This window comes from Daktulosphaira vitifoliae, unplaced genomic scaffold, assembly GCF_025091365.1.
Source record: "Daktulosphaira vitifoliae isolate Bord-2020 unplaced genomic scaffold, ASM2509136v1 Scaffold_5, whole genome shotgun sequence".
Classification (NCBI taxonomy): Eukaryota; Metazoa; Arthropoda; class Insecta; order Hemiptera; family Phylloxeridae; genus Daktulosphaira; species Daktulosphaira vitifoliae.
In genome coordinates, this window is record NW_026099576.1 from 16,624,054 (window position 1) to 16,648,070 (window position 24,017).

A 24,017-nucleotide genomic window follows, 5' to 3' on the forward strand; every position below is an offset into this window, starting at 1 on the left:
ATCTACTGAAAAGAAAGCTTGGACAACAATAGCAAGAGAATGTATTGATAAATATAATATAACAGAACACTCAGTAACAGGTTTTACCCCAAAGTACCTACTAGATGGGACTAATACAAATATGCTACCCGAAGAACTTAAAGAACATAAAAATGCAGAAGATTGGAAGAAAGATAGAAAAATAGCTTTAGATAACACTATAAAATCACATGAATATAACAAAAAACTATTTAACAAAAACAGAAAAGAAAATGAATTCAATACAGGCGATTTTGTATACATTGAAAATGGAAATAAATTAAACAGGAAAAAATTGGATGAACTCAGGATTGGACCTTTCAAAATAATAGAGAAAATATCAAATACCATATTTAAAATTAAAACAGGAAAAAGGAATGAAGAAATAGGACTATTCCACATTACAAAATTATTACCAAAATAATCAAGAGCTAATAAAAATTCTCATAAGAATTTTCACAGTGGGAGGGGGAGATGTAAAGAAAATATTTTCTATCTCTATAATATGATAAGAAAGTGTAAGGTGTGATAACACAAAAAAACATGTTAATAAAAAACAAATCATTGTTAAAAATTATTTATTATGTAAACTACTCTCTTTGTAAATATTAAATAATACTAAAGATTATAATAATAATAAACTTAATCTGTTGTTTCTTTGTTTTACAGGTAATGCTATAATACTAATTTAAATAAAATTTGTTATTAATAAATAACTTTGTTTTACAGAGAAACCAGTGGTTATTATTATTATTAGATAATATTATTGTTAAAGATAATAACCCCATTATATATATATATTCATTCGTTTGACACTATTTTATTGGGAAAAGTGGTAATTAAAATTTTATTGAGCATAACTAATTGTTTTGCGTAATATTTCTCGAAATTCAATCGGACGTTATGCGCCATTTATTATTATATTTATTTATTCATTTAAATTGAGATGACATGAGTCTTATGACCTCTGCCCGTACACTAAGACATTACACAACACTAATTAGAATGTTGTTTAATATTAAACATATATATATATTTAAAATATTTATTCAATACGAAAAAAAAATCTAAATGTCAAAAATATTACTAAACATATATATATTGTTGTTCATGATTATTATTATTGTTATTACTATATAGCAATTGANCATGATTATTATTATTGTTATTACTATATAGCAATTGAATATATTATTCCGTCACTATTCAATAGATTTTAGCAAATTAACTATGTGTGATATTTTTCAAATTTTATATTTCTAACAATCCATTTAAAATATTTATTATATTCATATATACATATACATTCCTGTATCGAAATGCGACTAATCGTCGTTATAGTTATCGATGTTCTTTCATTTCACGTTCTTTATCGACATAATTAATAACTTTGACGATTCGAAAAAAATTAAATCCAACTTTACGTGCACAGGGCGATCGACAGGATATATACGACGTCAATCAAACAAATTGTTAGCACTCCACTTTCGCGTTTATGGAATACGCGAATGAAATATAATGACATTTAAAANCGCAGGAATATGAACGAGGTGTGGGTCGACGAGACCCGACGACCGCCGGAAGAGGCACCGCAAAGAGTGACCATGTTCTTCATCGAAGACCGCAACAGCGACCCGAGGCGCTACAACGCCTCGCGCGTCAACGAAGTCGCCGCGGTGTTCACCGGCGAGAACGGCTTGCCGCCGGCGCAAGTGGATTTCGCGGTTTACGACCGCGCGACGGCCGGACCCGCGATGCGCACGCTGTCGACGAGGTCGCCACACATCGATCCGATGGTATACCCGCTGCTCTTTCCGAACGGCGAAAGGGGATGGAACCAACACATGGAACAGACGGGCGCGCGGAGAACGACCAACAGGCAACGCGTGTCCATCAGGGAGTTCATGTGTTATCGTCTAGCCGTCCGTTACGGGGACAACAACGACGGCGGTCACGGCGGGTTCCGCCCGTTACACGCCGGCGGTTTTCTGTTTCAACAGCTCCTGTGCGACTATTACGTGCGCATGGAATCGGAGCGGTTTGAATACTACGAAGCGCACCAGTCAGACTTTTTCGTGGAGGCCTACCAAGGTCTGATGGATCACATCAACGGGCAACACGACGTGACTAGGGACAACGACGTCGGGTCCCGCGTCATTCTGCCTGCTTTGCACACGGCCGGCGTGAGGTTCATGAAAAGACGTTATCACGACGCCATGGCCTTGGTGCGGACATACGGCAAGCCCGATCTGTTCATCACTTTCACCTGCAACCCAAAGTGGACGGAGATCGCGGACAACCTGTCGGACACGTTGACGTACATCGACAGGGCCGATTTGGTTTCGCGCGTGTTTCACGTCAAACTCAAAGCGCTGATGAACGATCTGACGCGCATGAACGTCTTACGTCTACACGGTCGAGTTTCAGAAGCGCGGTCGGCCGCACGCGCACATACTGCTCATTCTCGAAGAGCGGTTTAAAATACGTTTGGCCGAAGACGTGGACCGAATCGTTTGGACATAACGGATCCCGTCGCGCAACCGGCGCTGCACCGTCTGGTCAAGGCCCACATGTTGCACGGTCCGTGCGGCGTGTTTTTCAGAACGTCGCCGTGTTGAGACCAAGAGAGAAACGTCTGTACCAAGCAATACCCGAAACCGTATTGCGAGGAAACGATTTACCGCGCCGACGGCGGTCACCCCGAGTACAGGCGACCCGACAACGGTCGTACCGTCAAAGTGCGGCGGGCCATCCTGGACAGTCAGTGGGTGGTGTCTTACAATCCTTATCTGACGGCCTAATACAACGCCCACATCAACGTGGAGGTGTGCTCTTCGGTGAAGAGCGTCAGGTATCTGTACAAGTACGTGTACAAGGGCCACGACGCCGCCACGTTCGCGGTGTTGAACAACAACGAAATACAGAAGTATGACGACGACAAAAAATTTGATATTTGTATTTTGATCGTTTCGTTTTGTTTTCCAGCTATTTGAACACGAGATACGTGAGTCCGCCTACTAGTCTACCTGAGGACGTTGCTGCTGTACCGCAGGGGCCCGATCGGTTTCGAGGACCTGAGGACAGTCTACGGTACGGTGTACCCCACCTACGCCGAGGCCGCGACGGCTCTGGGCATCTTGCGAGACGATCGCGCGTGGAGAGCGTGTATGCGAGAAGCTTCCGTCCACGACACGCCGCATCAGTTGAGATGTCTGATCGTCTCGATACTCCTGCATTGCTCGCCTAATGACCCGCCGTGACTGTACGACGAGTTTAAGGTATAACTCTAACTGTTTGTTTTTTTTTTTTGCATGGCGACGGCGATAGCGTTCTTTTAGTATGGATAATTAATATTTTACGAATACCCACCCGAGTTCAAAATTATAAATTCCGTTTGTTCACGGACAAAACGATAACAATGATTGTTATAATTATTATTGTTGTCGTTATTATTAATAATATTCTTACTAATAACTACAATTAACATATTAATATCAATCGCATATAACGATGATAATAATAATAAGTAAATAAATAGGACAACGGCAAAAGTATGTAGATTTAATACTATTGCAACGCGGCGACTTTTCATGCCATGTATCATTGACTGGCAAATTTAAATTTTCCACGTCGATTCGATAAAAATCGTAACATTAATTTACGTGTTCATTACAAATATCTTTTCATTGTTATAGCCGATGTTTCTTCAATAGTGTTTGATCCCCGTATATAAATTCACAAAATGTTTATTAAAGCGTATATTCACGTTGAGGTAAAAAACAAAGTATGAATCAACTCGATGCAAATCACTACAGTGTTCGACATGCTTATTTCATTTATTATTAAATTGCTTTTATTTATTATAAATATTTCATTTTAGACGATAATAATTATTTGACAATATCTATTCAAAGTACATGGGACGGTTTTGTTTCGTTTTTTCTTTTACAGCTCGCGTAATAACGGCAAGAGCGATGAATTTAATTATTAATCGTTCGTTGTGTTTACAGGACAATCTGATGAAAGATTACTTCAGACGACGCGCAGACCGCGACAGATCCGAAACCATGTGTTTGGCTGCCGTGGAACGTCACCTGGCGGCTTCAAACAAGACGCTGGTGGGTTACGGTTTACCCGAACCCGATCGCGCTCTGTTAGTACCGGACGCCGCGCCAGCCGACAACACGATGGCGGCGTCGGCGGCAGACGTCGCCGAGTTGATCGGTCGACTGAACGAACAACAGCGGACGATATACGATCGCGTCATGCGGGCGATCGACGACACCAGGCGTCTTTTGCCCAAGTTGTTCTACGCTTCCAGAGCCGGAGGTTGCGGCAAGACCTTCCTGTACAACTATTTGATTTCGTCCATCCGGAGCCACGGAGGGACCGTGATTTCCGTAGCCTATACCGGGATAGTCGAGTCGTTGATCCAGGGCAGAAAGACCATAAGTGTTCTGCACATTAACGCGCGACCATTGCGGTTTGCGTTTATTTTGTTCCACACTAACGCCACGCGTTCACTTACAGGTTCACTCTACGTTCGGCGTTAGGGTGGCGCCGCACGATCTAGAAGACCCGTCGTATCTGGCGATGCAATTGAGGAAAGCGCAGGCTCTGCGCGCCGCTTCGCTGATCGTTTGGAACGAGGCGTCCATGTCGCCCACGTCGCAGCTGCGGGTCGCCGACAGGTTGCTCAGGGACGTCATGAACGTGCCGGACACGCATTTCGGCGGTAAACTCGTGCTGTTCGCCGGCGACTTCAGGCAGACGTTGCCCATCGTGAAGCGCGGTTCGCGAGCCCAAATTGTTTCCGCCACCATACGACATGGTGTTTATTGGGTCTTGATGGAAAAATACGCGCTGGAGCGCAACATGCGAGCCGACGGACTGGAACACGTGACTATTCCGGGCGGTGCGGTAAGCGAATCTTTTGTGTCTCTATTGGACTTTGTTTACCCACGGGCGATGTCGTTGGACAACGTCCGCGATTACGCTAAACATATTGTTTTGTGTGTTACGAACAACGAGTGCAAGAACATCAACGATCAGGTGCTCCACAGTCGAGTGACGGGGTCGCAGAGGGTGTACACCGCCACCGATGCCGTCATAGCCGACGACGACGACGAGGCGGCCAATTTTCTCGTAGAGTTCCTCAACACTCTGGAAGCGGACAACTTGCCGCCGTACAGGTTAACTCTGAAGGTGGGCGCGATCGTCATGTTGCTGAAGAACCTGGACACGGCCAGACGGCTGTGCAACGGCACCAGACTGGTAATTACTGAGCTCAGGCAACATAATTTTAAAGCTAAACTGTTGAAAGATCTCGACGCCGAGGAGACAGTCGTTCCCATCGTTCAGACGAGGACGTCCGGGGACGGCGACATTCCGTGCCGCATGTGCCTTTACCAGTTTCCCGTGAGGCTATGCTACGCCATGACCAACAAGTCGCAGGGGCAGACGTTCGATCGTATCGGCCTGTCGCTGACGGTACAGCCGTTCGCCCACGGACAGCTGTACGTGGCGTTTTTGAGGGTGCGCAACCAGAATTCCATCAGGGTTTACCCTTTGTCGGCCGTGGACGGACCGTGCGTTGTGAAAAACGTCTTGTACAGGGAAGTATTAGAATAATTTTGATGTAAATCATGTTTAATAGCGACATTGAACGCGATCCCACGGTACAGCGGGTAATCGAGTGTTTTGAACGGATTAAGTGGTGTAATCCGGTCAAAATGCTCGATTTTGACGGGCGTAACTTGGGCGTTTATGCGAATATTCTGCCTGTGTCCCTGTATGCTCGATCGCCAGTTTTCTGATCGCGATCGTTCGCGTTGGACAGCGAAAAATCGGGTTTTTTGAACGGATTACCTGGTGTAGTCCGGCCAAGAAACTCTATTGCTGCTGGCACGGGTTGTTTCGGTGTGCCAGATGCGGCGGGCGTGACTTGAGCGTTTATGCGAATATTCTGCCTGTGTCCCCGTGTGTCCCTCGAAACGGCTATTTTCCCATGCTGTGCATATGCCATTTGAACCCCAAATAGCATGTGTACGGGCGGGGAAATTTCCGTTTTTTGCGTAGAGATTATCTGACAACCTTCACGTGGTTCTCTCTGAATGCAAATCCGTTAAATGTTCGTGGCATTAAATAAAATATCATAATAATAGTAATATAAATTTTTAAATATTTGCATTACAAGTCGATATGACAGTCACTTTTTGCCATACGAATTCGTAACTAATGTCATGCGTTATAATTAAAATTTGTTTGCATATTATAATATATTTATTTGTTCGATTTCTTTTCCAGAACTCAAACGAATTAACACAAATGACTCGGAGAACGTTGGTAACACGACGAACGTTTCGACAAAATAATATCATCTTATGCGGGACCGACACGAAATTCCTGGAAATTATCATACACGACAACTTACTTTCTACGCTTCATTAGAAATTATTATCGACCATTTGTGATACATAATTTTATATTGTTTAACATACGTATACATTATCTATTATATATCTTTTCACTTAAACAGTTCAAATGTAATATAACATTTTTATAGCAAACAATTGAACAAATCATTTCTCTTTTTGCCTGTTCTGTAATAACGGTTTAATATATTAAAATTTGCCTTTATTTTAACTTTCTCATTTCAATATGAATAACGTTCATCGTATGAATTAGGTTTGAAATGTCGTTAGCAAATTTTGCACTATACGAATTCAACATCTTTTTATAATATTTAGATATTTTTATTTTTTATTACATAGCAAAACAAATAATAATAATATTATTATGAACTCCTTTTAATTTTTAGCTTCGATGTGATGCTGAGAAGGTATTGGTTTTACTATGATGTGTTTTTTGTGTCTGTTACCACTTTTTCTCAGCTCTCACCGAACCGATTTCTTTCAATGATACGTCAAAAGATCACAAATCGTATCTAGTCGAAGACATTACCCTTAAAAATTGAAAAAAATTCCCTCGTTCCCCGTAAAAGGGGGAAACCTCCAAAAAAATTACAAATTTAAAAATCGCTAATTTTCGAAATTTTTTCAATTTTTTTTACTTAAAAGTGCCATAACTTTTTCAAAAATAAACATATCAATATAATTCTTTTTTATATAGATGCATAATATCATTACCTTTNTCGTTCGATTTCTTTTCCAGAACTCAAACGAATTAACACAAATGACTCGGAGAACGTTGGTAACACGACGAACGTTTCGACAAAATAATATCATCTTATGCGGGACCGACACGAAATTCCTGGAAATTATCATACACGGCAACTTACTTTCTACGCTTCATTAGAAATTATTATCGACCATTTGTGATACATAATTTTATATTGTTTAACATACGCATACATTATCTATTATATATCTTTTCACTTAAACAGTTCAAATGTAATATAACATTTTTATAGCAAACAATTGAACAAATCATTTCTCTTTTTGCCTGTTCTGTAATAACGGTTTAATATATTAAAATTTGCCTTTATTTTAACTTTCTCATTTCAATATGAATAACGTTCATCGTATGAATTAGGTTTGAAATGTCGTTAGCAAATTTTGCACTATACGAATTCAACATCTTTTTATAATATTTAGATATTTTTATTTTTTATTACATAGCAAAACAAATAATAATAATATTATTATGAACTCCTTTTAATTTTTAGCTTCGATGTGATGCTGAGAAGGTATTGGTTTTACTATGATGTGTTTTTTGTGTCTGTTACCACTTTTTCTCAGCTCTCACCGAACCGATTTCTTTCAATGATACGTCAAAAGATCACAAATCGTATCTAGTCGAAGACATTACCCTTAAAAATTGAAAAAAATTCCCTCGTTCCCCGTAAAAGGGGGAAACCTCCAAAAAAATTACAAATTTAAAAATCGCTAATTTTCGAAATTTTTTCAATTTTTTTTACTTAAAAGTGCCATAACTTTTTCAAAAATAAACATATCAATATAATTCTTTTTTATATAGATGCATAATATCATTACCTTTCATTTGGTATATTTTTTTCATAAATTTAACCCTTAACCTGCCCACAAGGGGGGATTTAAAATGACAACTTTTTCACAAAAAATTAATTTTTTTAACTTAAATTTTGAAAATGTTCCGGAAGATCTGACACTTTTATATATATCTAAAATTAAAGCTAATGTAATATGCTTTATCATTAAAAAAAAAAATTTCGGACTTTATCTTATCTTCATGGTGAAAATGGCTACCGAATGCTATTTTTGTGTGAAAATTTTCGATTTTGTATTTTCCATTTTTAACTTTATTATGCTATAACTTTTTGAAAAATGTATGAATCATTACAATTTTTTTATGAGAAGTAGTATTTATATAGATCTTTCATTCGACATACTGTTTTTTTAAATCGGACCATTTCCCTAAATACAGGGGGGATTCAAAACATAAAAATGCATATAGAAAGTAGAACTTTTTCAACGTAACTTTTGAAAGTGTTCCGGAAGGTCTGACACTTTTATATATATCTTAAATTAAAGCTAATGTAATATACTTTATAATGGTAAAAAAAAATTTCGGACTTTATTTTATCTTCATGGTGAAAACAGACATTAAACTTAATAAAAAAAATACGATTTTTGTAAAAAAATTCTTTTTTATATTTTTAACTTTATAATGCTATAACTTCTCGAAAGATGTATGGATCAATATAATTCTTTTTTTTGTAGATGCATGATGTCTTTACCTATCATTTGGTATATTTTTTTTATAAATCTGACTTTTTACCTGCCTACAGGGGGGGATTCAAAATGACAACTTTTTCACAAAAAATTGACTTTTTCAACTTAAATTTTGAAAGTGTTCCGGAAAGTCTGACACTTTTATATATATCTTAAATTAAAGCTAATGTAATATACTTTATCATGGAAAAAAAAAATTTCGGACTTTATTTTATCTTCAAGGTGAAAATGGCTACCAAATGCTATTATTGTGTGAAAATTCTCAATTTTATTTTTTACATTTTTAACATTATAATGCTATAACTTATTGAAAAGTGTATTGATCAATATAATTTTTTTATGGGAAATACTATTTTCTAATAATCTCTTTTTTATTCTACATACTTTGTCTTAATCAGGATATTAATAAGGAACTAGCAGTTTATGAAGCTTTTGGAATAATCCACCAATTTTTTAAAATTAAACACTATCTAAAGATTTGCATCGAAGCGTTTTTTTTTGATAGTGATTTTAATCACTGTCAGATATCATTATACTTGATCCAACTATGCCACGTCACCACTGTGCCGCGACCCCCCTGTGCTGGGTTTTTTCATTTGACAACATATTTTCGTTTGCGATATTATTATTGTTTAATTATTCTGCATGTAAACATCACAATAATTGTTTTTATATATGTTTTATACTCGGATTGCTCTATCCTTTTATATACGAGAATTAAAGTAATGAGTACAACACCAATAGCTTTGTTACATCCATTATTACATCAATAAAATCAATAGAAATTAAACAATATAATCAATAGACGTACCTAAGTTAATATTTTATATTATTACCGCACCAAGATATATACATGAAATAAGTAACAAGTATTATGATCAATGCATAGTTGAACCAAAGCAGTTTTTTTTTTTGGCTTTGCCACGGGTAATTAACCCTGGTTACAGCCATAATATTTTTTGTTATTCAAATCTGAAAGTGAAATATATTACACTACTAATTGTTAATTATTTTTAAACGTATCGTTCGTGTTTAAATAAATACATACACTAGTTACGTTTCTGTACGTTGTACCGTAACGATCACACACGAAACGACATAGAATAATATATAAATGATAATAATAATATAACGTGTTGAGTACAATTTTGAAATAAAATGCGGGTATAGATTAAATGCGCCTAACATCTTTATCGGATACCTACAAAAGTACACTTCTAATCATATTTATTCCGCTAGATGCGACACTACATCTTGACGAGTTGCGCTTGCAGCTATATTTGAACTAAAAACGATTTTGATAACATATGAAGTCGAACAATATTTCTGAACTTAATTTACTATCATAACGTAATGGTTTATTTATTGAAACATTACTTATAGCCAAAATTATTACAACACTTATATTAGTTTTTTTAATAAATATTACTGTCTATGATTATTATGGTTCGATTATAGTTTTTAAATTTTGTCGTATTGTTTGAAATTAATCTGAACTTGAGGTGTTTGATTGACATTTCTCAGTGGCTAATGTCCCATAGTATTCATTGAATACAATTCCCCGTTTCATAAATAGATTTTGAACAAAATATTTGTCAGTAAGAGGTAAGATATTGAGGGACTTGACCAGTGTTCGAAACCAAAAATGATAGCAGAAATTTTACGTGCATAACTGTATACACAGCATACCGCAAATAAAGATCCTGTTCAGTAAATTTCTGTATATAAAATCGTTTCAGCAGTATATTTTCAAAATGAAACAGATTGCTCAACTAGGCAATATTGAAGAAGATTCTCTTATTGATTATATTATAGCTGGTATAAGAGACTTGGAACTCAACAAGATGATACTGTATGGCGCTACATCCATTGATGAGCTAAAATTGAAACTTGAACTGTATGAGAAAATGAAGTTAAACGTAAGGCAAATACAAAGTCAAACATAAATTTCAGCGAAAAAAAAAATTGAAAGAATTGCCTAATGCTTCATTTAAATTATATATACATGAAGGTCAATCAGCAAACATTAATCGTTGCTACAACTGTGGTACGAAGGGTCACCGTTCTAGTTCTTGTCCTGATGCTAGTAAAGGATTTAAGTGTTTTTTATGTCAGGAATTCGGTCATAAAGCATCATCGTGTTCTTATCGTCCATCAACTAGTCGACCAAATAATGATAGAAGTCAATGAGATAAAAATGTTAAAATACAAGTGAATCAAGTTAATGATGTCATATATCCTATTAATCATATAAGTAAATTAGTTGATATACAAGGTGTATAAACTAATGCTTTAGTTGATACTAATAGTGATGTGAATCTCTGTCGAAGGTCATTTATATTGAAGTTAGATAAAATTACAATTTGTAAAGATAAAACGTTACTAGGAGGACCAGGAGGAGTTAAGTTCTACATAGAAGGTGTATTTACTTACAAATTAAGTGTTGATGGATCATCATATACTATTGATATTTATGTTGTTCCTGATGTAGCCATTACATGTGACCTGTTAGTAGGAAAAGCTATATTTCAAACAAGTGCTGAATTGCACATAAATCCTAAGTGTGTGAGAATAACTAAATTTGAAGAAGAAGAAAATCAAAAAATGTCTATTAATAAACCGTATAATGAGCTCAACATAGGTGCATCAACTTATACAGAGGAAATTAATAATATAGTGAAAGATTATGAACCAAATAAAGTAAAACATGCACCGATTGAAACAGTTATTTTATTAATGGATGAAAAACCTGTATATCAAGGACCATGGTGCCTATCTCCAGCGGAAACATGTGAAGTTGACAAACAAATAGAAGAATGGTTACAAGAAGACATTATTAGACCTAGTTGTTCTGACTACGCTAGTCCAATAGTTTTGGTCAGGAAGAAAGATAACTCTCTACGTTTCTGTGTAGATTACAGGATGTTAAATAGGAAGATAATCAAAGATAGATACCCTTTGCCATTAATAGATGACCAAATAGATAAATTACAAGGAGCTTCAGTCTATACAACTCTTGACTTGAGAAATGGATTTTCCATGTTCCAGTTCATAAAGATATCATTAAGTATACCTCTTTTGTCACACCTAGTGGGCAATATGAATTTCTGCGAACCCCTTTTGGACTGTGTGTGTCACCTCCTATTTTTCAAAGATATATTAACTTTGTCTTCAAAGATTACATTCAAAAGAGATTTTTATTAACATATATGGATGATTTAGTGATATTGGCTAGTAGTTATGAAGAAAGTATTGAACTTTTAAAACAAATATTGCAAACTGCTTCTGAATATGGACTACACATTAAATGGAGTAAGTGTCAATTTTTACATACAGAAATTGAATATCTAGGATACCGAATTTGTAAAAATACTATAAGATCTTCAACATTGAAGACTGCTGCAGTTATAAATTTTCCTTAACCTAAGTCAATAAAAACAGTGCAAAATTTTCTGGGTCTTACTGGATACTTTAGAAAATTTATAAAGAACTATTCATTGATTGCTAAACCTTTGACTGATTTATTACATAATGGAGCTAAGTTTAAATTTGGAAAAGAAGAACAAGATGCAATAAATATGCTGAAAAGAAAACTGGTGGATAATCCAGTGTTACATATATATGAAGTGTGACAATAAAATAACGAGACTTTCTAAGTATAAACTAAACTATTAACGTAATCTATAAAACTATTATTGAAATATGATTAGGAAACACTTATCTAAAAGTACTATATACAATGATGAAATCGGTTAATTTTCTTATACGTTAGTAACCTTGTTATTAGTGCGAATTCGACTATACTGCCGAAAAATATAAGATATAAAAATCAAACAACGTGTTAACATTAAATTTCTTGTTAAATTAAAAAATCTTTCGCGGAATCATTTCGTATGTTATGTGAAGTTTATGGTGAAGAATGTTTATCAAGATCTCGCGTTATTGAATGGCACAAACGGTTTTGCAATGGAAGAGAGGACGTGGAAGACGATGATTGTTCTAAACGTTCTACCCCATGTTCAACAAACGAAAACGTTGAAAAAAACGACAAAATTATTCGGCAAGATCGTCGATTAAGTGTTAGAGCTGTAGCAGAGATGGTAAATATTGATAAAGAAAGTGTTCGTAAAATTTTAGTTGAAAATTTAAATATGAAAAAAGTGTATGCTAAAATAGTCCCTAAAAATTTGATCAAAAATGCAATCGCAAAGAAATTTGTTTTGACACCTTTAAAAACATCAAAAATGATCCATCTTTTATAAATAATATCATTACGTGTGATGAAACGTAGATTTTTACATATGACCCTTAAACTAAAAGGCAATCCATGCATTGGAAGACACCAACTTCCCCAAGAATGAAGAAAGCACGAATTAGCAGTCGAAATTAAAGCAATGCTCATTGTTTTCTTTGACATTAAGGGAATAATTTTTGTTGAATGGGTTCCTAGTGGGCAAACTGTCAACCAATATTATCATAAAGAGGTATTAATTAAATTAAGAGAACGTGTTAGAAAAAAGCGACCAGATCTGTGGAACAGATTCTTTACCAAGACAATACTCCAGCTCACAGTGCATTTTCAATTCAAAGTTTTTTAACTGAAAAAAATATTTCTATACTTCGACATCCCACGTAGTCACCAGTCCTTGCTCCTTGTGACTTTTTCTTATTCCCAAAAATTAAAAGTTCTTTAAAAGGAACCCATTTTCAAACGGTTTATGACGTAAAAATGAAAACGGCAGAACTTCTAAAAGGGCTAACTCAAAAAGCGATTGGCAACATTGTTTTCAAGAATGGCAGCGACGTATAGAACAGTGTGTTGATGTTGATATTATTGAACTAGAGTTGCAAAATGAGCTTTACTGCTTGAAAAATTTAGTTATACAGTTGAACACCTCAGTGGATCTCGTTTACCCCATATTGATGCTCTTAGTCGATATCCTGTATGTTTAGCGATTGAAAATTAATTTTTGATTAAATTACGAAGAGCCCAAAATATGGATTCGGAGATTAGCGCATTGATAGAAGTTCTAGCTGTTTCGACTCATCAAAACTATTTAATTGAACATGATCTTATGTATGAGATGAAAGATGGCCAAAAGTTGTTTGTTGTTTCTAGATCCATGCAAAAGGAAGTAATCAGAAAAGAACATGAAATAGGACATTTTGGATGTAAAAAAATTGAAGAAATATTGAAGAAAGAATATTCCATGTCAAATATGAAAACAAAAATTGAGAGTATTGTAAGAAATTGTATTCCGTGTATATTGGCAAATCGAAAAAGTGGTAAGCAGGAAGGTTACTTGAATAGAATTAATAAGGGTGATTTTCCATTAGTTACCTATCATATATATCATTTGTGACCATTAGCTGCTACAGCTAAAGGATACAAATATATATTTGCAGTGATTGATGGTTTTAGCAAATTTTGTTGGTTGTTTCCTACCAAGACTACTATATTTAAGGAAGCTATTGATAAAATGAAAACTTTGTCTACTACTTTTGGGAATCCAGAAAGAATTGTGTCAGATAATGGAGGACCTTTTGTTTCACAAGAATTTTCTGATTACTGTAGAAAAGAAAACATCCAACATGTAACGATTACTACAGAAATACCAAGAAGTAACGAGCAAATAGAAATATTAAATGCAATTATTATTCCAGTCATTACCAAATTAAGTTTAGATCAACCCGAACATTGGTACAAGAATGTTACTCACGTACAAATTGCACTAAACAGTTCCTTTCAGAGAAGTATCGGTATGACACCATTCAAGTTGACATTCGGTGTTGAGATGAGACATCCTCAATATTTTGAGTTGACTAAAATAATTGAGAAAGAATATACAAATGCTTTTGTGGAAGAGAGAGATGAATTGCGTAAGGAAGCAAAAGAACAAATTTTTAAAGCTCAAGAAGAACAGCGTAAAACTTTTAATAAAAAGAGAAAGGAAGCACATAAGTATCACCAAGGTGATTTGGTTGCTATTTTGAGGACACTATTCAAGCCAATTTCCAAAACTCATAAAAAGTTTTTGGGCCCATACCAAATAACCAAACGTAGAGGACCAGACAGATATGAAATGGTCAAAATTGGTGAGCCTGAAGGTCCCATTAGAACATCATCTGGTGTTGACATTGTTTGTAACAATGAGAACAATAGAAACCCGTTTCCTGACTTACTGAACACCCTGTATGAAGCCATGGAGCTAAATAGATACAGATGATGAAGAAGAGATAGAAAACTGTCAATCAGTCGAGACGGCTGATCAAGAAGAGGGTCGAAATGTGGGTACCATTGGTGTCTAGATGGCACCACGTCCAGGGTCTGGAGATAGATAGTGGTATCAAGTATTATAAGAAGAGAAAATTAAGTCAAATCGTGATTCAGTCGTGAGTCGGCTAAGATGTGTCTCTATGTACATTTTTTATTTATATATGTGTTCTGTTTTATATAATATTTTTGTGTTGTGTTAATATTTTTTACAGAGTTTTCGAGTGTAATTAAATATATGTGTTATTTTTGTTTGTTAACATTTAACAGAGTTTTTGTGTATTAATTTATATATATATATATATATTAAATAATAGTATTGCGTCTTCGCTCTGTTCCTGTGGTTGCCTGTTTGTTATTCTCACATATATATATACATGCATATAAATATATTTTTGCACTTATACACTTTATATTGTAGATATTTTATTATTATTATTATTATGGTATTGACAGCATTAATTCATTTGACTTGTAATTTTCAGTCTGTGCATCTGTTTTGCCCGATTGACTGTGATTGATAAGCGGGCAACCGACCCGTAGAGTGCTGTCTCTAATTCATAATGGTTGAATAATATTGTAGATTATATAATATATTATGGTAATGGCTGTATTAATTTATTTGGTTTTTGTAATTTTTAGGTTGCGCTACCGTTGTGGTGCCAGAATAACAACTAAGCTAGAGATTGATGGTAGTCATCGCTATTGGATTTATTGCACGGGAAAATTATTTTCATTTGTTAAAAGAAATTTATTGCTATTGACTTTTCTTAAAATAGAGTTCATTTTTATACATTTTAATCAATTTACTTAGCATATATTAATCATTAGTTTGATTTGAATTTCATTTATTGGTGCAATTTGTACTACATCAGCCTATACAATCTCTCTCTCTATATATTTATATATATAAGTTTATAGTTACACATATGTACTTTTTTTTTTAATTAATTTTTTGTTGCGTGTACTACATTTATATTTGTGATTCCATTTATGATTATTTTATTTTATATTATTATGGTAATGGCAATTTTAATTATTTTAATTTTGTAGTTTTTAGACTTGCATCTGTTGTGCCCGTACGAATACGCTGGAAATCGCTGTTGGTTTAGTATTTATTACAAGGGTAATTTATTTTGTTTCCTTAAACAATAATTAATTGTCATGATTTTATTTCTCTCAAAGTTGAGTTCGACTTTTTACATTTTAACCGATTTACTTTGCATATGTTAATCATTAGGTTGTTTTGTATTTCATTTATTAGTGCGATTTGTACTACATCAGTATACAATCTCTCTCTCTCTCTATATATATATATAAATATTTACACATATATACTTTTTTTTTCGTGTACTACATTTATATTTGTGATTCCTTTTATGATTATTTCTTATTGAATTGTGTTATTGACAATTTCATAGCAGTTGTAGTAATAATATAATTTTTATATTGTAGATATATTATTATTATTATGGTAATGACAGTATTAATTCATTTGACTTGTAATTTTCAGTCTGTGCATCTGTTTTGCCCGATTGACTGTGATTGATAAGCGGCCAACCGACCCGAAGAGTGCTGTCTCTAATTCATAATGGTTGTGTAATACATATACAGGTAACTGATTTTGACTTATTTTATTTGAAATAAATTTAATTACTTTGCCTGCTTTGATTATCGGTATTTTATTTATTGTTGATTACAATGTAGTAATGTGTACTGCATCGGCCGATAAGATCCAAATGTTTTTTATTTTTTCGTACGTGCATATTTATTTATATTCAGTTTTGCGATTATTTATAGAATTGTGTGTAATGGAGTTCATCTTATTACATAAACGGCAATTGTAGTTTATATGAATATCTTTACCGATGAAAGTATATTGGCAACGACGTTATTATTTATTAAAATGTGTATTTGATAATCGTACGACATATAAAATATTTAAATCTTTTTTTTTCTCCTCTATTATAATAGTGACCGTATTAATAATTAATGTGATTTGTAAATTTTAGATTGTGCACGGTCTTTGGTAAAGCTACAAAATTTTCACTTCTGTTGTTGTACTCACGACATGTTGATAGTTCTGTGCTACTGGTTTTTATTTTTGCCTATGCTTGCCCTCCCTTACTGTTTGCCGTTCTTCCAAAATGGTACGTTTGAGTCTCTTATCAATCCGTATTTTTCTAATAATAATTATATCAATTTGTACTTCGAGTATATTACTTCAATAAGAACGAAATTTTTTTATGTGTGTGATCGTGACAATAAATAAACATTAATTAATAAAGAAACATTTATTTATTTTTATTTTTAAAAGAAACTAATATCCTATGTTTACAATATTATTTACCATAGGTCAAAAAATAATAAATTATTTTAATAAATAATTAATAATTTAATAAATTATTAATTATATTAATGCATTCAAATTATATTTCGAGTACTGTATTTCAATATGAATAAAACCTTTTTTTATGTGGGTTGTTTCCCAATAATGCAACATGATTTTTCCTATTTATAATATTTTTTTTATTTGAAAAAATAATAATTTATTATGTGCGATATTTTTAAATACATTAAGATTTCATTATCTGATATAAAAAATATCGTATCAGATTTTACATTTTATGCATGGCAATTATTGTACACGACGACTCTCTTACTTAGTCAATTATTATACATTGAATTTCCAATTCGTAATCGTTTTGTTCGAAAGACAAACAATTCACTATTGTATTATTTTAAAAATTACGAGTTTAAAATTTATTTACTTAGCGCATACTTGGAATATTCGTATTTGCCTACTCCATTTAATACATTCAACGTACTTTAATTTCGAATACTCTACTTTAACATGAAATATTAATCGGCTTTAGTGAGTATTCTACTTCTGTATATTTCCCTCCACGAACCCAATCGGCGCGCCGTAATCCGTAAACCATCTTCGTAATCTATTACCTATTCGACGCGAGTGACCGTGTCACATGCCCGTCGCGCAAACGACATACTGCCGCCAATGCCTTTTTCAAGAATGCGGTTGACCGTTATCATTACCGTATGTATTTATCCCCGTAAACCTTACTTTTCAACTGACGCGTTGGGCGCGCTACCGATTTCTCCTGTTATTGTTCATTGCAATGTATCCGGCGCAGCCGAATACCCCTTTCTGTAATCTGTTACCTACTTAATAACCGGCTTTTGCCGCCCCTTCTCTAGATCGCGGAGCAAACCCTTGGTTTCCGTAGCGAGACGTACGTTCAAAACGTTTGGACTTGATTTCCGAAATCATCTTATACCGATCCAACTTCGCTTTTGCAGCTTCTGCTAGATAAGGGGACGGGTTTGGATTTGTTGTGGGGTGGGGTTGCAATTTTTTTCCGTAATCAACTTAATTAATTTAATAAAATATATCAAATGACTAGTTAAAAAACAATTATGTTTTATATAATTACAAGTGTAAGAAAAAAACAATCATTGACTTATACCACAAAAGACTAAAATACATTGAAGTGTAAATAAAATTATAAATATTAATATAATTCAATCTTATGAGTTATTCTAATTTTTTATTTAATGGTAATTGTGAAAACAAATCATACGTTTCTCTACAAAAAAAGTCAAAGTTCATTCATATATTCATTAAATTTTACAAATTCCCTCTTAAGATCATTGTATTCTTTGCTATAAGTTTGCTCGTGGGAAGACTGTTTGGATAAATACACAAGTTCTTTGAATAATTAGAAATATACAAAAATTATTCATTTAATGTCTCATTAAGATATATTGCAATATTGAAGGTGATAATATTACTAATACTGATATAATATTGATATTTCTAGTATTCATATATCAGAGGAATATATATTAAATATTGTACCATTTTTATGCTTAAGCAAAAGGAATATTGCAAATCGTAAATTACTATTGTGTTTAACTTCGTGTATTAATTTTCTTTTGACATGATTTATTTAATTTTGTATTATTTTAAACTATTTATTACTATAGTACCATTTTTAAATTGTGACAGTCGATAATTATTGACCATTTCATTGAGAAACTTTTTTAAAATTAATTTACTTTATTTAATAATATAATTATTATTATTATAAAATTGTTAAATATTATAAAATAAGGTATTAGATAAATTTATTTCATATATATATATATCAATACATATATTTTATGTATTGATATTTTAATAAACCATAGCCTTATAATTATAAGGCTATGGTTTATTAAAGGTCAACTAATTGTTTCCTAGGGGTTCCTCTAATACAGAATGATTCTTATATCATTGTCCACTCAATATTTCTCAAAATAATAATTTTAAAATTTTCATTTTGAATTTTTTTAGTTACATATAATTGTGCTATTATATATTTATAAATCATCCTAAACAGGTCGTGCATGGACAGACCTGAGACGTGACATAAGGAAGTTTCTACAACGTCCCAAGTTTGTCTTAATTTGGTCAAAAGAGGATTATAGAATGAGTCTAAGACAGTCTGATTATCTCAAAAGACCGACTTGCGACGTCTCTAAAACGTTGTTAGGGTTAAAAATTATTTTTTATATATTTTATATTATTCTAATATATACTTGTTAACTATGCGATGACCCACCGATCTGGGTTTTTATTTATTCTTTACTCACAATAATTATGAAAACTGGCGATCCGAATATTATGTTGAATATATCACACTTCAATATTTTTCTAATATTCAGATATTAAAAAAAAATACATTGTAACGCAATTATAATAAATTTCAAATTTTGTTAAATAATTAAATCATAAAACCTAATAGGAAATGACTCATACATAAGCAGTATAAAAGTTTCTCATAAGAAGACGGTTAATACAACACGTAGGTAATACAATAAAAATCAGGTATTAAACTAATACATTAAATACAATCGCCAACGACCATACCACGTTAAATACATCAGTTCTCCGATCACTGAAGTTAAGCAACGTCGGGCGTAGTTAGTACTTGGTTGGGTGACCATTTGGGAACACTGCGTACCGTTGGCATTTTTTTAATTCTTTTTTCACTTTTTGTTTCATTACATTTTTTAGAAAATTGATATCTAAATAGAAATTTAACTTAGTGTAATCAATAATTTCGTATATTTTAGTTGAAAATACGATGAACACACTACACTACCCTTTATCAATGATAGCTAATATTAAGTATAATCTGTTTTATTTTTGTAAATTAATATTATCATCTTATTTATGATATCGCAAATACATAATTTATTTATACTATATTACGATTTTTATAGAATATATTTAATGTTGGCTTTTTCTTAAAAAATGATTCTCATTTTATTTTACAATCACACTTCTAAAAAGACTTAAGGTAAGCACTATATATGATAAAATTAAGTACACCAGGAAGTTGAATTTTTTTTTTAATTAGGATTATTTGGAGAACTTGGATGGGCGCCCGTTTGGAAACACTGCGTGTAGTTGGCATATATTTTTAGTACTTTTATAAATTTAACTTATATTTATAATAAATTACAAAATGGTTTGATGAACATTTATAAATTTTTAATCTAATGGACTATTTTTGAAATTATCTCTTCTTTTTTTAAAATGTAAATTAAAAACCCCAGCACAGTGGTGACGTTNAAAAAAACCCAGCACAGGGGGGTCGCGGCACAGTTGTGACGTGGTATAGTTGGATCAAGTATAATGATATCTGACTGTGATTAAAATCACTATCAAAAATAAACGCTTCGATGCAAATCTTTTGATAGTGTTTAATTTTAAAAAAATTGGTGTTTTATTCCAAAAGCTACATGATCTGCTAGTTCATTATTAATATCTCGATTAAGATAAAGTATGTCGAATGAAAAGGGTTTATTAAAAAATATTATTTCTCATAAAAAAATTGTGTGGATCCATAAACTTTTCAATAAGTTATAGCATTATACAGTTAAATATAATATAAATAATAAAATCGAGAATTTTCACACGAAAATAGCATTCCGTAGCCATTTTTGCCGTGAAGACAAGTCCAGAGGTCAAATTTTTTTTTTCAAATTAAAGTATATTACATTAGCATTAGTTTAAGATATTTATAAAAGTGTCAGACCTTCCGGAACATTTTCAAATGTTATGTTGAAAAAGTTGTCATTTCAAATCCCCCCCTGTAGGCAGGTTAAGTGTCAGATTTACAAAAAAAATATACCAAATGATAGGTAAAGACATCAAGCATCTATATAAAAAAAAATTATATTGATATGTTCATTTTTGAAAAAGTTACGGCACATTTTAGTAAAAAAAATTGAAAAAATTTCGAAAATTAGCGATTTTTAAATTTGTAATTTTTTTGGAGGTTTCCCCCATTTACGGGGAACGAGGGAATTTTTTTCAATTTTTAAGGGTAATGTCTTCGACTAGATACGATTTGTGATCTTTTGACGTATCGTTGAAAGAAATCCGTTCGGTGAGAGCTGAGAAAAAGTGGTAACAGACACAAAAAAAAAAAACACATCATCGTAAAACCACTAACTTTTCAGCTTCGCATCGAAGCTAAAGATGAGTCCGTTTCATAAAATGAAAACTATTCTTTAATTGCGTTAGAAATTAAATAAAAAAATAAGAACATTTTACAAGTGTTTCTATTCATAAGCAAATAACAGTAGATGCATTCATTATCACATATTTATTTGAAGTTTTGTTTCTATGATTACATAACTTATTATTAAATAATCAAGCGTGTAATTAATTTTTTCACGTTTTTTTTCAATATTTGAATAAATTGATAATATTTTTGTAGAAATGGAATTCGTGAGTGATTCTGATTCAAGCTTTGTCTTGGGTTTAAAGATAAATTCTTCGTATGCTATAATAATTAGTTTCGACATTTTATATTGTAAAGAGACAAATGTATGATTCAATATTATTCATTTGCTATGGGTTATGAAATAGGTAACGTAAAGTATGGCTATACGTATCATTTCACCATAAGAGCTGTAGATGAACACGATAGACGTGGATGTAGTCAACAAAAACATTAGACAGTCAAGTTATTAAGTTGGATGAATCTCCAGTTAAAGTTCCTTTGACACCCAATATTCAGGTTAACACTTGTAAAACTAACACTGCGTCTTCCTGTACATACTATCATATATCATACATAATTCGATCTTGTCCAGTTATACGGCCAAACATTAATAGAATGTCGAAATGTCTTAATCGCAAAAAGAACGATCAAAAAGTGTATCCGCCACCGTTCCCTGTTGAAAACGAGCCGGGCCGGAATAAAATCCCACCAGTGCCTATAAGCCTTAATATAAAAAAGAATGAAATGCTCTTGATGCTTCAATGGGAAATAGAATTAAAAAAATGTCATGAGGACATTTGTTATTATGAACTATTTTATTGGAGTAATCTTTATCAAAACTCTCCCTATTGGATTGACGTAAATGATATTGAATCATCTTCAAATCCAATGCAATACTTTTTGGCTGGATACATACCAGGTTACAAATATTATTTTTCTTTGAGAGCCGTTGATATTCATGGTAGAAGTGGTCATTTTATCATAAAACTCATAAGACTTTAAATATCACTATTGTTATTACATATAATGAAATGGATAATTTTTCTTTCTTTTTTTGCTCAACATATTATTTTATTTAATATTTAAATTTTCAAAAAAAAAATGTTTCTTTCTACATCCCTAACACACACATTTCTTCTAATTTTTTAATTATATTTTCAAATAATTATTTAATTTGATTTAAATGAATTTGTATTTGTTTTCAATTATTATTTTATGTCTCAATATTAAAAAAAATAATATTCATGTATTGAGTAAGCATATCAAAAAAGAAAGAAATAATTTAAAAATAGTCTATTTATTTTAAAAATTAAAAATGTTCTTCTAATATTCAGATATTAAATAAGAAAATTTGTAACGCCTTTTAAGAGATTTAAGCATTATTATAAGTGTTATTTAATAATATGAAATATAAATTTGTAATTTTATAATATTTTTACATTTGTGTATGTAAATATATATAAACTTTAATATAGATAATTTAAAAGTAAAACAAACTAATAAAAAATAACTCATGTATCCCAAAGAAGTATAGAAGTTTTTCATAGGGAGACGATAGATACATCACGTATGTAATACAATACAAATTCGTTATAATTCTACTCTACAATCGCCAACGATTATTGTTAATACGAGGCAGCTAGACCATAAGACAACTAGTTGTGCACCACACTAGAATGCCGTTTTACCTTAAGCCTGTTTTAATCGCTATTATTGAAGCGGGAATGGGTCACCTGTGGGATGGTGGCTAACTGTACATCCAATAAGCAACGAGAGTAGACAATAATTAAATAACAAATAACCACATATATAAGAAATTCTTAAGAGAGTATCTTAAATTTAAGGGATAACGGGGGGCCCTTAAATAATAATGGCTCGCGAAGCGGCATAAAACAAAATAGTTAATTTCAATTAAAACAAACAATAAATAGCATTAAAAATAATATAAACTCAGCTGGTTAGATGAAGTTGTTGAGAGTGATGAGTGGACTGTATGTGATTTTGTGATAATGGTGTCGAACATCTGAATATGACGAGTCAGAGTGTAGATCCAGGCACTTAATGACAGACGGCGAAAAAAAGACTTGGCAATGAAGATATTTAGTGATAATTTAAAGATATTTAGGCCTAATTACTAGTGGCGTACAAGGGCACGAACACTTTGAGCACAAGGGTACAATAAACAAATAAAAGAATAACGTCGTACAATGACCGAAAGCTCTTGCAACAAAAATGAAAAGATGACACATAAAACAAATGACTTACTACAATGAATTGTACACGGATGAAAATTGACACGGAGGTCATTGAGTTGCCGCGCTAGGTAGGCAAAGAGGGAATGAAGCAAGAGGCTGGGATCAGCTGTTACGCGATATAATATAATCAACGATGTTTGTAACAATTAGTCAACTAGAT

General features: G+C 32.8%; 2 protein-coding genes, 1 long non-coding RNA gene and 1 pseudogene across 3 annotated transcripts; all 4 read left to right on the plus strand.

Annotated features, from left to right (window-relative positions):
- Positions 1-1,558: 1,558 nt before the first annotated feature.
- On the plus strand, positions 1,559-6,582 carry LOC126907846 (ATP-dependent DNA helicase pif1-like). Its single transcript, XM_050689479.1, has 3 exons — positions 1,559-2,944; positions 3,004-3,296; positions 4,029-6,582. The coding sequence occupies exon 3, from the start codon at positions 4,612-4,614 to the stop codon at positions 5,647-5,649; it is 1,038 nt and encodes a 345-aa protein (XP_050545436.1). The 5' UTR covers positions 1,559-2,944; positions 3,004-3,296; positions 4,029-4,611; the 3' UTR covers positions 5,650-6,582.
- A 3,922-nt stretch (positions 6,583-10,504) lies between these two features.
- LOC126908211 (uncharacterized) lies at positions 10,505-12,382 on the plus strand. The gene is made up of 5 exons (XM_050690123.1): positions 10,505-10,685; positions 10,762-10,932; positions 11,047-11,877; positions 11,973-12,113; positions 12,192-12,382. Exons 1-5 carry the CDS (start codon positions 10,505-10,507, stop codon positions 12,380-12,382), a joined length of 1,515 nt encoding a protein of 504 aa, XP_050546080.1.
- A 3,644-nt stretch (positions 12,383-16,026) lies between these two features.
- Positions 16,027-17,397, plus strand: LOC126907861 (uncharacterized). Its single transcript, XR_007704639.1, has 3 exons — positions 16,027-16,150; positions 16,538-16,638; positions 17,037-17,397. It is a non-coding gene; the product is annotated as an uncharacterized LOC126907861 (long non-coding RNA).
- A 2,543-nt stretch (positions 17,398-19,940) lies between these two features.
- Positions 19,941-20,056, plus strand: LOC126908731 (5S ribosomal RNA; annotated as a pseudogene).
- The last annotated feature ends 3,961 nt before the right edge of the window (positions 20,057-24,017 follow it).

Excerpts from the sequence above, each read along its gene's own strand:
- LOC126907846 (XM_050689479.1), top strand. The coding sequence starts at position 4,612 with ATGCAATTGAGGAAAGCGCAGGCTCTGCGCGCCGCTTCGCTGATCGTT.
- LOC126908211 (XM_050690123.1), top strand. The coding sequence starts at position 10,505 with ATGAAACAGATTGCTCAACTAGGCAATATTGAAGAAGATTCTCTTATT. Across the intron at positions 10,933-11,046 it reads TCGACCAAATAATGATAGAA|TTGATACTAATAGTGATGTG; the intron begins GTCAATGAGATA and ends CTAATGCTTTAG. Across the intron at positions 11,878-11,972 it reads CTGCGAACCCCTTTTGGACT|TGATATTGGCTAGTAGTTAT; the intron begins GTGTGTGTCACC and ends TGGATGATTTAG.